This window comes from Electrophorus electricus, chromosome 9, assembly GCF_041902795.1.
Source record: "Electrophorus electricus isolate QZ-2024a chromosome 9, ASM4190279v1, whole genome shotgun sequence".
NCBI classification, from domain to species: Eukaryota; Metazoa; Chordata; class Actinopteri; order Gymnotiformes; family Gymnotidae; genus Electrophorus; species Electrophorus electricus.
Genome location: NC_137505.1, coordinates 14,158,697 through 14,171,263, shown reverse-complemented (window position 1 = coordinate 14,171,263; position 12,567 = coordinate 14,158,697). Strand labels below are relative to the sequence as shown.

Sequence of the window (12,567 nt, the reverse complement as noted above, 5' to 3'; positions counted from 1 at the left end):
GTATTCCAGTCGGAGCTTCCATTTACATTAACATGCCAGGATACACACACTGGATGTTTAATCTTTCTAATGGGTAAACTATATTTTAATAGTCAGGAAATATTTTTTTAAATTATTAATCAGTTAAGGAATTCAAGCTGTTGCATTTTTCTGAGTTGAGGGAATATTGCATAACCCTGTACTGGCCAAATAATTCGATTTGATGTGCTAGTTTGTGGATTAATACCATACCAGGTATGGTGGCAACTTCCATCGAAAACTACTTTATCATCACAAACTACATCTAAGGAACTACCAGAAACGTAAGTAACGTTAACATTTTGCTTTTTGCAACATGTTTATTCTTCGTCGTTAGCGATAGTTTTATCTGTGAGAAGTGTAGTTGAATTGCTAGTCTGACGGAGAAGACTCAAGCGCTAGAAGTGCTCTGGTTATAGGGGACTTTATTTTGCGACACGTGAAATTAGCAGGCCTTTAGGGAGACCAGCAGCAACAGTTAGCTGTATAGCAGGTGCCAGGGCGCCGGATGTTGCAGGTAGTGTTAAGGTTTTAGGCAAGCATGGGTTTTCTAAGATAGTTATTCACACGAATGATACATAAAACAACCCACATGCTCTGTACACCTTAAACATCAACAAACACACTACGACACAGGGGATGTATATACATTAAAGACGATTACACATAATGCAGAACAGGTGGACAACACGAGAGGACATGGCAACACGGATGAACACACAAACCAAGACGTTTGAGGAGGGGGTGGGGCCATAACATGACATTGGCAGTCTCCCAGACATACTATTTGTGACTAGGATGCCCTCAAACGCCACAGAACTTCATCAAATAACTGAATGCTTAGAATCAGTATTCTGCTGCACACTTAATGATGTTGCCCCACTTAAGAATAAAAAAATTAGGGACAAAAAATTGGTACCTTGGTATAATGACCACATTTGCAATTTAAATCAAAACACTCACATTTTAAATAAAAAATTGAACGTAAATGGCGCCACACTAAGCTTGTAGTCTTCCGGCTTGCATGGAAGGAGAACCTTCTCAAGTTTAGAAAAGCACTTATTACCGCTCGAACAGCTTATCTCTCAAACCTAATAGAAAAAGAAAAAAATAATCCTAGATTTCTTTTTAGTACAATTGCCCATCTAACTAAGAATAAGATTGACACCAATGCTCAGATTACATCACCACCATAGTAGTAAAGAGTTCATGAATTTCTACAATGAGAAAATAAAGCACATTAGAGATAACGTTAAGAGCATTAATATGACATCGGGCAACTACTTAGGTACAACCAAGAACAACCAAGCCAAAAATGACTTTTGAATCTTTTACACCTATCCAAGAGCCAGAAATTGCATATCTGATGTTGCGCTCAAAGTCCTCCAGTGCTTACTAGATTCACTGCCCACACACTTTCTTAAAGAAATTCTACCTGAAGTAATTGAACCTTTACTAAATTTAATAAACTAATCCTTAAATATTGGCTACGTTACTAAATCATTCAAATTTGCAGTAATCAGACCACTTCTCAAAAAATCTAACCTCAACCCATGTCAGCTGTCAAACTACAGACCGATCTCAAACCTACCATTTATTTCCAAGATCCTAGAAAAAGCTGTAGTTCAGCAGCTAAGCGCATATCTGAATCAGAACCGAATGCATAAAGGATGTTGAGAAACTTTCTCTCACTTAATCCTGACAAAACAGAGGTGCTTCTATTAGACACAGAGACAGCTAGATCCTCTAATTACTCAAAGAACCTCAATGAAATCACAGTCACATCTTCCCTCACAGATAAAGATCTTGGCGGTATCATGGATCCCAGTCTCTCGTTCGAAGCTCATGTAAATAATATTTCTAGGAAGGCCTTTCTCCACCTTAGGAACATTTCTAATATTAGAAACATGCTCTCCTCACATGATGCAGAAAAGCTAGTCCATGCATTTATTACTTCAAGATTGGACTATTGTAATGCCCTACTATTAGGCTGTACTACTAAGTGGTTAAACAAGCTCCAGCTAGTTCAAAATGCAGCAGGCAGAGTGCTCATTAGAACGACAAAATCTGAATCCATCACGGCTATCTAAGATACTTTACATTGGCTCCCAATAAAATTTCATATTGATTATAAAATACTTCTAATTACCTACAAAGCATTGAATGGTCTTGCCCCACAGTTCCTTAGAGAACTCTTAGTTCATTATAAACCACCATGTCTGCTTAGATCGAAAGGTGCAGGTTCTTTACCTGTACCAAGACACTTTACTTGTTTTTTCATTTTATAATTATATTTTTCTCGGTAATTGTTATTATTGTGGTGACTGTTGTCGGCCAGAGGAGGATGGGCCCACCGTTTAGTTTTAGTTCCTCTCAAGGTTTCTTCCTCATGCTCTAGTGGGGTTTTTTCTTGCCACTGTCAGCCTTGGCTTGCTCACTGGTGGCTTGGACTTGGACATTTGTAAAGGTGCTTTGTGACATCTGTTCTAAAAAGCGCTATATAAATAACTTTTGATTTTGATTTTTGATTTGATCCCCTGAGGAAAAGCCAGAGTAGCTCCCACTCTGAGGCAGATGCTTCCTCTGTGAGCCATTTCCCACCACTGGATGAGCCCCAGAGAGAGTGAAGGATCCGCGGCCCACAGGCTGCTGTCAGAGAAGAGCGGCCCCACTTCAGGCAGGTGGCAAAGAGCTATAATTACAGCGCATACCTAAAAATACACAAATGGCATGCTTTGGAAAAATAAATATAAAAATTAGTGAGGGTCACCCTGACAGCGAATACATTTGTTTCTGTGTTTTTAAAAGTTGATTTTATTAATGAAACCTGTTTAGCATTACCGATATCATAACACCAGGTATGTACACCGTGTTCTAACGCTGTTTTAGGGAGAAGAAGAAGGGGAGCTTGACTCTGGTGCAGTCTCTGGCCCAGAACCACACCGACATCCTGCTTCCCAAGCTCCACGATGTGTGCCTGACTGTGGTCCAGAGGGGCCCTCTCAGCGACAAAAGATTCTCTAATCAAATCATATAAACAATGGCCCAAAAAGGATCTTCGCATTTTGCTGTCCGAGCTGGAATTGCTCTGTTTTGTGACCAAAATGGTTCTAACCTGATGAAGAGTCAATTTGGAATGTTCTAGCGAGGAATATCTTGTCCTTAAACATGGTAGGTAGTACAAACTGATGCTTTTCCTTCTCTGACACACCAAGTAAATCTGCCACATATCGGATGAGTCCGATCGGCGTGTTTAAACAGGCACATCCCCATGGAGTGCCTGAACACCTGAGCCCCATGTCCACTGTCTCAGTTGAAGAATCTGAGCTCCATGGTGTCGCGTGCTTCCATGACAACACTGGCGCACATGTCCACCGACCTGTGGAGGGCCATGGACGCCAAGGCGGAGTTGGTTGCCTGCATGCTGCCGCACAAGGCGGGCGAAAGCAACCTCTTCATCAGGGAGGACAAGGACCTTGCGCTCGGTGCCATGGTGCAGAGCTGCTCGCCCACTCAGGTCATTCATGCTCTGCTGGCCGGGGAACTCAGGAAGGATCACCTCACCAACACCTCTATAAATTTGTTTTGAAAACGGTCATGCAGCCATTTGACCAAAATAAATTACACTGCCAAAAGAGACTTTTAGTAGAAGACAGAAACACATTTATAGTACAGCAGAGCCCTGCTACTACGAGGCAGTAATAGTGGAATCTAGACGCTATAATAGGTTCATAATAATTACACGCTATAATAGGTTTCCAATGTTGGGCAGTAGTTTAGCTGGGGCCTGGGAATATTGACATACCTATCGATATCTTGGTGCCCTTTTTTTTTTTTGGCTCCTCCTACAGGTCCAGCAGTCTGTGATGTCATCCCACGATAGATCAGGAAGCAGCTCCCTTCGTCACCAGCTCCCTGACCAGCCCTACCATTGGCCCGTGGCCTACTCGCTCGGCCAGAGGAAAGCCTGTATCCTTACCTGTGAGAGGAAGAGGAACACGGAGAGACATGAGGGATTCGGACATTGAACATCAGCTCGATTATTGAACTTGATTATTGTAGTTTCTGGGCTTATTGTTTGTTTTAATGCCTTCATTTTTAAAAAAAAATAGTGTTTTTTACAAACAGACTAACAAACTGTATTAAATGTATCTCAAATGCAATGTGTGATTAATGTGTTTAACAAGTTGATTGTTGTATTTTGAATTCCATGGGAGGTGTAACTATAAAAAATAGTTCTTTGGCACTTAGTGGCAGTATTTGTTCAAAACACATGTAACATCAAGCTCTTATGTAACCTTTATAGGATCTTCACCTCAGACTTTGAATTTTGGCTTAATTTAAAGGGATATTGTGGGGTAATTGGAGCTAATTCTATAACTATAGTAGTGAACTGTATTACTACAGAGAAATCTTTTTGGGATTGTGTGTGTTTAAAATAGAAAACAAAAATTGAAACAGGTAATTTATCAGGTTTCAGATTTCCTGTTCTGCTGGACTGAGGGCATGTTGCTATATTGACAAAATCCAAGTAACTGCAAAATCTTTAAATAGTACAATATATAAACACAGGCAGTGGTAGTTCAACGGTTAAGGTACTTGACTTGTTCTCGGAAGATTGCTGGTTCACTGCCACGTTGCCACTGTTGGGCCCCCGCGCAAAACCCTTAACCCTCAATTGCTCAAATCGTACTCAGTCATAATTGTCGCTTTGAATAAAAGTGTCAGCTAAATGACATAAATGTAATCAGCACAGTCAAAGATTGATTAACCACACTAAGTCCAATACTAAGAGACTGGTACAGTGGATGAGGCACAGAGCAGGATACAGCACTATTTTTTGCTTTCCATCAGCAAGTGCTACCTGGATGCAGTCTTGCTACTTGGGGATTTTGCAGGCTTTGACTCCTTGGGTGTGTGATGAGGATTTTGCTTCAGTTAAACTGCTCATGAACATGTCTGACAAACCTGCACGTATGCTCTACCAGGACCTCATTTAATACTTCTCTTTCAGTAACTTGGAGCCTGTGGTTTTTGTTTGCTATTTCTGACATAACTGGGCAACATTTTACATTTAATGTATATATGGAATCCACAGAATCTATACCATAATACTGTAAAGAAATAGTATACTTTATACATTGTAGCTAGTCCATGCTAGAAGCTCCCAAACAACTCCACATAAACTTCAGCTCAAATAAGCCTCTTCCTTTCCATGATGTCCAAAAGTATTGGCGTTCAAATCATTCTTATAATAAATGGGAAGCTGATTGACAGCACGCGGACCTTTAAACGGTTAAAAGGAGAACTAAATAAGACAAGTGAAGGGTCTACGTTTTCATCTACACCTCCTCCATTTGTTGAAACAGCTGCCTTTCACGCCACTTGCCCAGGAAACATATGAAGTAAATAATAGTCACCCACCCCACTTTTTATGTAATTGAATTTTCTTTGACAAAATCTGAAGTTATCTTATACTGGAAGCATGTTTTAAAATGCCATTTAAAATGACAGGCACGATTGTTGTGGAAATTTACCAGAAAAGCACGAAATATTTAGCGTGGGATTCTGGAGAACGGATGCATGTAGACGGCTGAAATCGGTAAGCAGGTACATGTATTAGTCCTAAGAAATGTTATGTTGATAAATGTAGTACTTAATATTCGATGCTATCAAGTGATTTATATGAGTCTGCCAGTTTGGGCCCGTAGGTGCAGCAGGCGGACAAGCAGACACTAGTTTTGATTATGTCTGGACAAAGAGTAAAATAAATGTGAGCTTTTATCTTGTCTACTGGCGAGGTTCAATACGTGCACTTGAAATTCCATTTTATGACGTTACACCTGTCCATGTCACCTTGTTGCCATGGAACGAAGAGTCCGTAGAGTAGCGAATTGATATTTGGTGGAAATCTTCTCACTCCGGTCGATATAGCGTGCTAATAATTTCAATTCTTTAAATTAAGAACCACAGAACAACATGGATGATCATGAATTATATCCGTTCGGTTTTCTTGAGCCTTCTTTCCGTAAGGTTAAAGGTGGGAAAATAATCAACACTGAGGGTAAGTTATGAAGTTAACTAGCGGTTAGCGTTAGCGTTAGCTAGCTAGCGTTAGCTAAATCATAGATCGTGTTTTGTTGTTGTTGTTGTTTTTTTTTAAATCTGCTGTTTTAGTTTTAATTTTGAATATAGCCCCTAACTAGATCTGCATAGCATTCCTTTGGTTAGTGGCCCTGTTTTCATCTTTCCCTAAAGGAATATTCTCTTCCCCTTCAGATTCCTCCAGTGGGATCGCCAAGAAAGTAAAATTCGAGAGCAATTACTACCTGCGGAGTCCTGGTCCTCGGATTCGGCCGGGGACGCCCTGGCCCTCGGATCCAGGGTTCAGTTCAACCGATGGCTTACCTGCCCTGGTCTTTTCCCCCTCTGGAGCCTCAGACAAGGCTGCGTCGTCGTCCAGCCAGCGGGGAGAAGACGCCCGTCAGAAGCGATGCAGCCTGAAGAGGAAGAGAGAAGGGGAACACAGCAGCGACAGCGTACAGATCCTGGAGGATCTCTACACCCCTTCGTTGTCCAAGCGCGTGGCCAGGAGCGGAACAACCACCTCTTCCACCCAGTCCATTGCGTACTCCGGTTGTACCGCAGATAGCAGTAAATCGATAGGTGATTGTAAATACCAGCTGGTGCAGAATGAGATCCTCTGCTCTGCCTCCAACAGCTACGAGGTGCTGCACTTCCTTGGTTGTGGAAGTTTTGGCCATGTGGCCAAATGCTCCAAGAAGGACACCAATGAAATGGTTGCCATCAAGATCCTGAAAAACCATCCATTCTTTGCTCGACAGGGTCAGATCGAGGTGGGAAAGTTTTGCCTGCTTTTTTAGAGCTTTTGATATGGAATCAGCTGTAGCCCCGATTCTGTTTGTTGGTATCAGATGTGCTAACTCACTCTGTGGAATCTGTATACAGCCAGGGTAGCACAAAAACACTTGTGTTTGGTATCAGCACACTAGTTCTAATTTTCAAAGCATCAGTAGGAACTAGTTCAGATAACACATCGACAGCTTGAAGCTTACTATAAAAAGAAGGCTTAGCTACAATTGCATAAGCCATACCTGTTTGGATGTGTATTAAAAAAAAAAGTGCAGAAAAATTAAATCTGTCTTTCCTCATTTGCTCCTCCTCAGGTGAGCATCCTGAGACGGCTGAGCAGGGAGAACGCAGACGAGTTCAACTTCGTGCGTGCGTATGAGTGCTTCCAGCACAAGAAGCACATGTGCCTGGTGTTCGAGATGCTGGGGCAGAGCCTCTACGACTTCCTGAAGGACAGCATGTTCAGCCCGCTTCTGTTGAAGTGCGTCCGGCCCGTGCTGCAGCAGGTCGCCACGGCGCTCATGAAGCTGAAGAGCCTGGGCCTGATCCACACCGACCTCAAGCCTGAAAACATCATGCTGGTGGACCCCGTCAGGCAGCCGTACAGGGTCAAAGTCATCGACTTCGGCTCGGCTAGCCACGTCTCCGAGGCCGTGTGCTCCAGCTACCTGCAGACCAGATACTACCGGTGAGGGACACGTGCTGAGGCGTGTTAGAAATAAGTGTGCACTTGTTGCACTCGAGTGTGCTTTAGAGTAGAGCTGCACATTTTGGCAGTTGCGATGACCCTGCTACACATTAAAATCGTGATAAGCATTACAGTTAACTGGAGCACGACTGATTCATATTTGATTTATAAGTGGTTTAATTTTAGTGATTCATGTGAGTGCTGTTATTTAGCAAAATACCTGATGAACCCTCTTCAATGTCTGAGATTAGTTAGGATGCTCCGAGTTGCAGGCTTTGGTAATATTAGTATTGGTCATGTCTGTACAAAACTGCTGTTGCATTGTAGCTATACCGTTAATTAACCGTGTTGTTTACTGAGTAACAGTGTTTAACTGCATTGATACTCTGTATTTACTTAATGGAAAACAGAACATCATTGTAGTGTCAGTGCATTTTTGCATATAGTTCCATGTTAGAATAGTGGGTGTGTAATGTAAAGTGGTGTGTAGGGGGGAAAAAAAACCTGGACTCATCAACAAAATACTATTTAAACCTTTTACATTTTCATGAATGAATTCAGCACCGTTTGTGTTAAAGCAATTGCCGCTGAATCACCACAAACTACGGAATCAGCCGAGACTGATTTCATGATGGCGATATCTGTGTTTTTGGTCTAGGTCACCTGAGATCATCCTGGGTCTCCCTTTCTGCGAGGTCGTGGATATGTGGTCGCTGGGCTGTGTCATCGCCGAGCTGTTTCTGGGCTCCCCCCTGTATCCGGGAGCCTCTGAATATGATCAGGTAAGCACACGGGCCTTTGAGCTGTGCCTAGTCTTTTTCACGCATCTTGGGCTTGGATTCACGGAGCTCTGTAGAATTTCGCTGATTTGGGGTCGGTTCTTTCACTTTCTTTTCACACTTTTCTCACTGTGTGATGAAGACGTAAATCTTGTTTGTGAAAAGAGTGGCGTAGTGTTGCTAATGGAAATGGCCGTTCTTCTAACTATGCAGTTTGTTAGGGAGTCCATAATGGCTAGCAAGGAAGAGAGTGAATGTATGGTTTGAGCTTTTAGCTACTGCTTTGGCTAGCTTATTTTTAGGAATAATATAAATAATAAGAGTTTCTATGGCCTGTTTTTCTTTTCTTTTTCTTTTTTTTATACATGCATTTTGAAAATGGAAGGATGAACACAAAATAAAGTCGTAATCCTCTTGCCGTGTGGTGTCTCTGCAGATCCGTTACATCTCCCAGACGCAGGGCCTACCAGCAGAGTACCTGCTGAGCGCAGGGACCAAGAGCAACTATTATTTCCACAGGAGCCCTGACTCCAGCTGCCCCCTGTGGAGACTCAAGGTTTGCCAGTCTTTAAATGCCAAATACCATGTGTTTGTTTCATAAGGGATGTAACTTAATGATGTCATGTAACTTTATGGTGGAGCTGAATGGTTGATTTTTTTTTTCTTTCCTTTCTCCAGACGCCTTCAGAGCATGAGGCAGAGCATGGCATCAAGTCCAAAGAGACACGGAAGTACATTTTCACCTGTCTTGACGACATGATGCAGGTTATTTTGGCTTTTGTGCACATAACTGTACGCATTGCTTTACTGTTGTGATGTGAATTTGAAGAACGTGAGAAACAGCTTCCACGGCTCACGTTGTAGAGCAGGTTGAGCAAGGTGCTAGCTCAAAGGTCGAGCGTTCGTGCCGTTATAATGAGGAACGCACATGAATCGCTCTGGAGAACGGCGTCTACGAAAGGCAGAGCAATGCATAGTAACTTGCTGCAGAACTTGCTGCGTCTTAGGTGGATCGGTGCCCTCTGCTGGTGTTTAATATGACTCACCCCTGGGTCTCTCGCGCAGGTCAATACGACCAGTCTGGAAGGCGCAGACGTCTCGGCGGAGAAGGCAGACCGGCGGGAGTTCATCGACCTGCTGAACAAGATGCTCACGCTGGACGCTGACAAACGGATCACGCCGATGAAGGCCCTGAAGCACCCGTTTGTCACCATGAGCCACCTCCTCCAGTTCCCTCAAAGTGCCCAGTGAGTTGTTCCAGGCCTTCCAATCTACATGTCACAGTTTTTAAAAAAAATTAAGGAACACCATCTTAATTTACAAATCCAAATGGTAGTACTGTAACTTGCCCCCCGCCCGTGTCTCTCTTTCTCTCTCTCTCTCGCTGCAGTGTGAAATCTTGCTTCCAGAAAATGGAGATCTGCAATCGGCAGTGCACAGGGTGTGATGGCAGCAAGAGCCTGTTTGGCAGTGGGGGTGGGGCGGGGGGCGGGGCCAGCACAGCTGCCAACCTCAATGACACCTTCAGCAGCTGGCTCGCCCAGCACAGCCAGGTGGGACAACCGGCACAGCAGGGCGGGTTCAAGAGGTCAAAAGATCGCCAAGCAGAGAGCCGGGCTAGGTACTCCCTGCTTCTTATTGCACTTTTTAATGGTTGGCATTAGCGCTAAAACTCCACACTAATTCAGTGCAAGGGAACCCTAGAACTGGACTCGAGACCTACTGGTCTAGTGTGTGGGTCTGCATAGTGGGTACAACTGTAGTAACAAGTGCTGGATGGCTAGCTAGCTTGCTCAGTGTAATGATCAGGATTATGCTGCAGATATCAACACTTTGTTACGAAGCAAGAATTTCACTAAGGAGTAATCCTTGTTTGATCATTGTACCAGCAAGGAGTGGTCTGAGGGCAGACGGAGGGCTATGGAGTAGGTTCTGATAAATATACATTCTTGAAAAATTGTATGGGGTAGCTGAAGGTCACATTTTAGATTAGATTTAACCTTGGAATATCTTTCAGCCCCTGAAAGAACATTGTGGCATATGGTGCACTCACGCTCAACCAGGAGGGAAGATGCTGGCACCGTCATGTTGCCCAGGAGCGTTGACCTGACACACGGCAAAGTGTCGCATGATTTCCTGCATGTCTTCATCATAGAACAGAATGTCGAAGCAAGTTTTGTCCTCAGACATGCATGCCAGGGTCATTACAACACAACAAATGTTTTAGACCTTAGAGCAATCAGCTACGTACCACAAGCCACAGTATCAGAGTCTTACGGTTCATTCCGATGTCATGGTAGGTGAGGATGACCGGTCGGTTATCCCTGGGGATACCTGCCATGGTGCAGCATACAGTGCCGCATTGTCCTCCTATAAGACCCAGGTGGAGTATAAAGGTCTAGGTCTAGATGTATAAGAAAAACCTCTAAAAAGAGGTCTGATTCCACAGCAGTGGTTTTGTGTGTCAGGACATTACTCTGTCACACTTAGAACTACTTCTGTGGAATGAGCCTCTTATGAGAAATGTCAATCATTTATTTATCATTTATCATTAACCAAGTTAATTTGTTTACAAAAGATCATGTTTGACTCAGAAGACACATGACAGTGCTTGAAAACATGCTTTATGGGTAAAAGCATTAGCTTATTGAAAGATCTGTGAAAAGGCAGTGCTACTTACAACTTGACCCCAAAATGCCCCCTTAAAATCCTTCAGACAAAACACAGAGAAAAATAGATTTTGGAGTGGTAACATTTCATTCTGGATGTGAAAAGATCCATCCCATAGAGGGTGGGACAACCATCTCCATAACTTGGCTTGCCATGACGTCAGAGGAGGTGTTCATACTATCTATGCGTAGCTCTGATGATGCCTGTGATGCTTTCAAGTCATCCTGCTCTAGGAAGATTTGCATGACCATACCACAGAGCTCACAAGATGAGACCCCTTCAAGGTCAGGATTTATTAAATGACGGCACAAAAACTGCGTCCTTCCTTTTATGCGGCGATTGATGTCTTGCAACAGTTCAGCAAATTCCTCCATCTCATCATCAAAGCGCTGAAGCATATCCAAAACCGGAGAGCCAGCTATAGGAATGGTACTTATAGGTCTAGATGTACCATCGTCTTGGACATCTGAGGATAACGATGTCAAACTCTCAGTATCTCCTATCAGAACCTCACTCATTGCTTCTGAATTTGTATCTTCCATAGTAGAGTGGAATTTCATCAAAATTTGGGAACTCCCATGGTCATCCAGGCAACTGTGATGTGTATCAATAACTGCAGTCCTAACATCTCTGCTTAGAGAGTCTATATGAGCTGTCCCCTCCTTCACGTGGACTGAAGCTGAATGATGTATCTCACAATATCTGGTACGGAAAGCATTCAGCAAATCTGCAGTTTCCTTCTTGGAATCTGAAAGCAACACTGATCTTACATCAACATCTAACATTTCTTCCAGAGATGAAAGAAGACCCATCACAGTTACTTCAGTGACAATGTCCGCAATGAATGAACTCATATGAGAGATCATGACCTTTGTCTCCTGTGAAAGAAAGGAGAGATAACATAGAAAGGCGAACATTGAAAATGGCTCCAAAATGGTTTTGGTTGTTTGATTTACAATTAATTTGAATCCCATTTAAAATATGTTGATGTCTAAGCAATGTAGTATGACTTACTGGACTAGGGATTGCTTTCCGGATAGATCTCCACTGCCTAAAAGAATGTGAATAAAAGCAAAATCTCATGCATTAAAATGTATACCAAAAATAAAAATGATAAAAAGAAGAAGAAAAGGTTTAAAAATGGCATACTCATGAGTCAGATCCATCACAAAATGGGTCAAGATTGGTGCAATATCCAGCTTGTCCAAGTCTGGGATGATTTGTTTGGCTCTATCAAGGAGTATTTTGCTGTCATTCCTCACAGGTTTATTCTCGTCTTGTCTCGTGCTTTTTGACTTGCTCTTGTTTTGAGAACCATAGAGGAGGTTGAATAAAAAGACATTAAATATCAGGATAACATAACAACTGTGCTGACATGTCACTTATTAGCAACAATTCGATTTTCTGATAAATAACAAATTTGGCCATTGTAAACTCACCTTTTTAAATACTGAAGAAGCCCGTGGCACTTTTGGAGGTGAAGGAATTTTACTATGGAAACAACAAAAATATATAAGGAAATGTTGTTCGTTTGTCATT

General features: G+C 42.6%; 2 protein-coding genes across 2 annotated transcripts in view; both read left to right on the top strand.

Moving 5' to 3' along the window:
* LOC145659203 (homeodomain-interacting protein kinase 2-like) overlaps positions 1 to 3,055 on the top strand; it is a 98,666-nt gene extending 95,611 nt beyond the window's left edge. The window contains exon 11 of the mRNA XM_081720348.1: positions 2,908 to 3,055. Within this exon, the coding sequence (XP_081576474.1) occupies positions 2,908 to 3,055 (148 nt within the window). The remainder of the gene's footprint in view (positions 1 to 2,907) is intronic.
* Positions 3,056 to 3,385: 330 nt separating this feature from the next.
* LOC145659202 (homeodomain-interacting protein kinase 1-like) lies at positions 3,386 to 10,287 on the top strand. The gene is made up of 9 exons (XM_081720347.1): positions 3,386 to 3,503; positions 6,460 to 6,875; positions 7,206 to 7,579; positions 8,238 to 8,361; positions 8,795 to 8,914; positions 9,037 to 9,123; positions 9,424 to 9,605; positions 9,749 to 9,979; positions 10,248 to 10,287. Exons 1-9 carry the CDS (start codon positions 3,386 to 3,388, stop codon positions 10,285 to 10,287), a joined length of 1,692 nt encoding a protein of 563 aa, XP_081576473.1.
* The last annotated feature ends 2,280 nt before the right edge of the window (positions 10,288 to 12,567 follow it).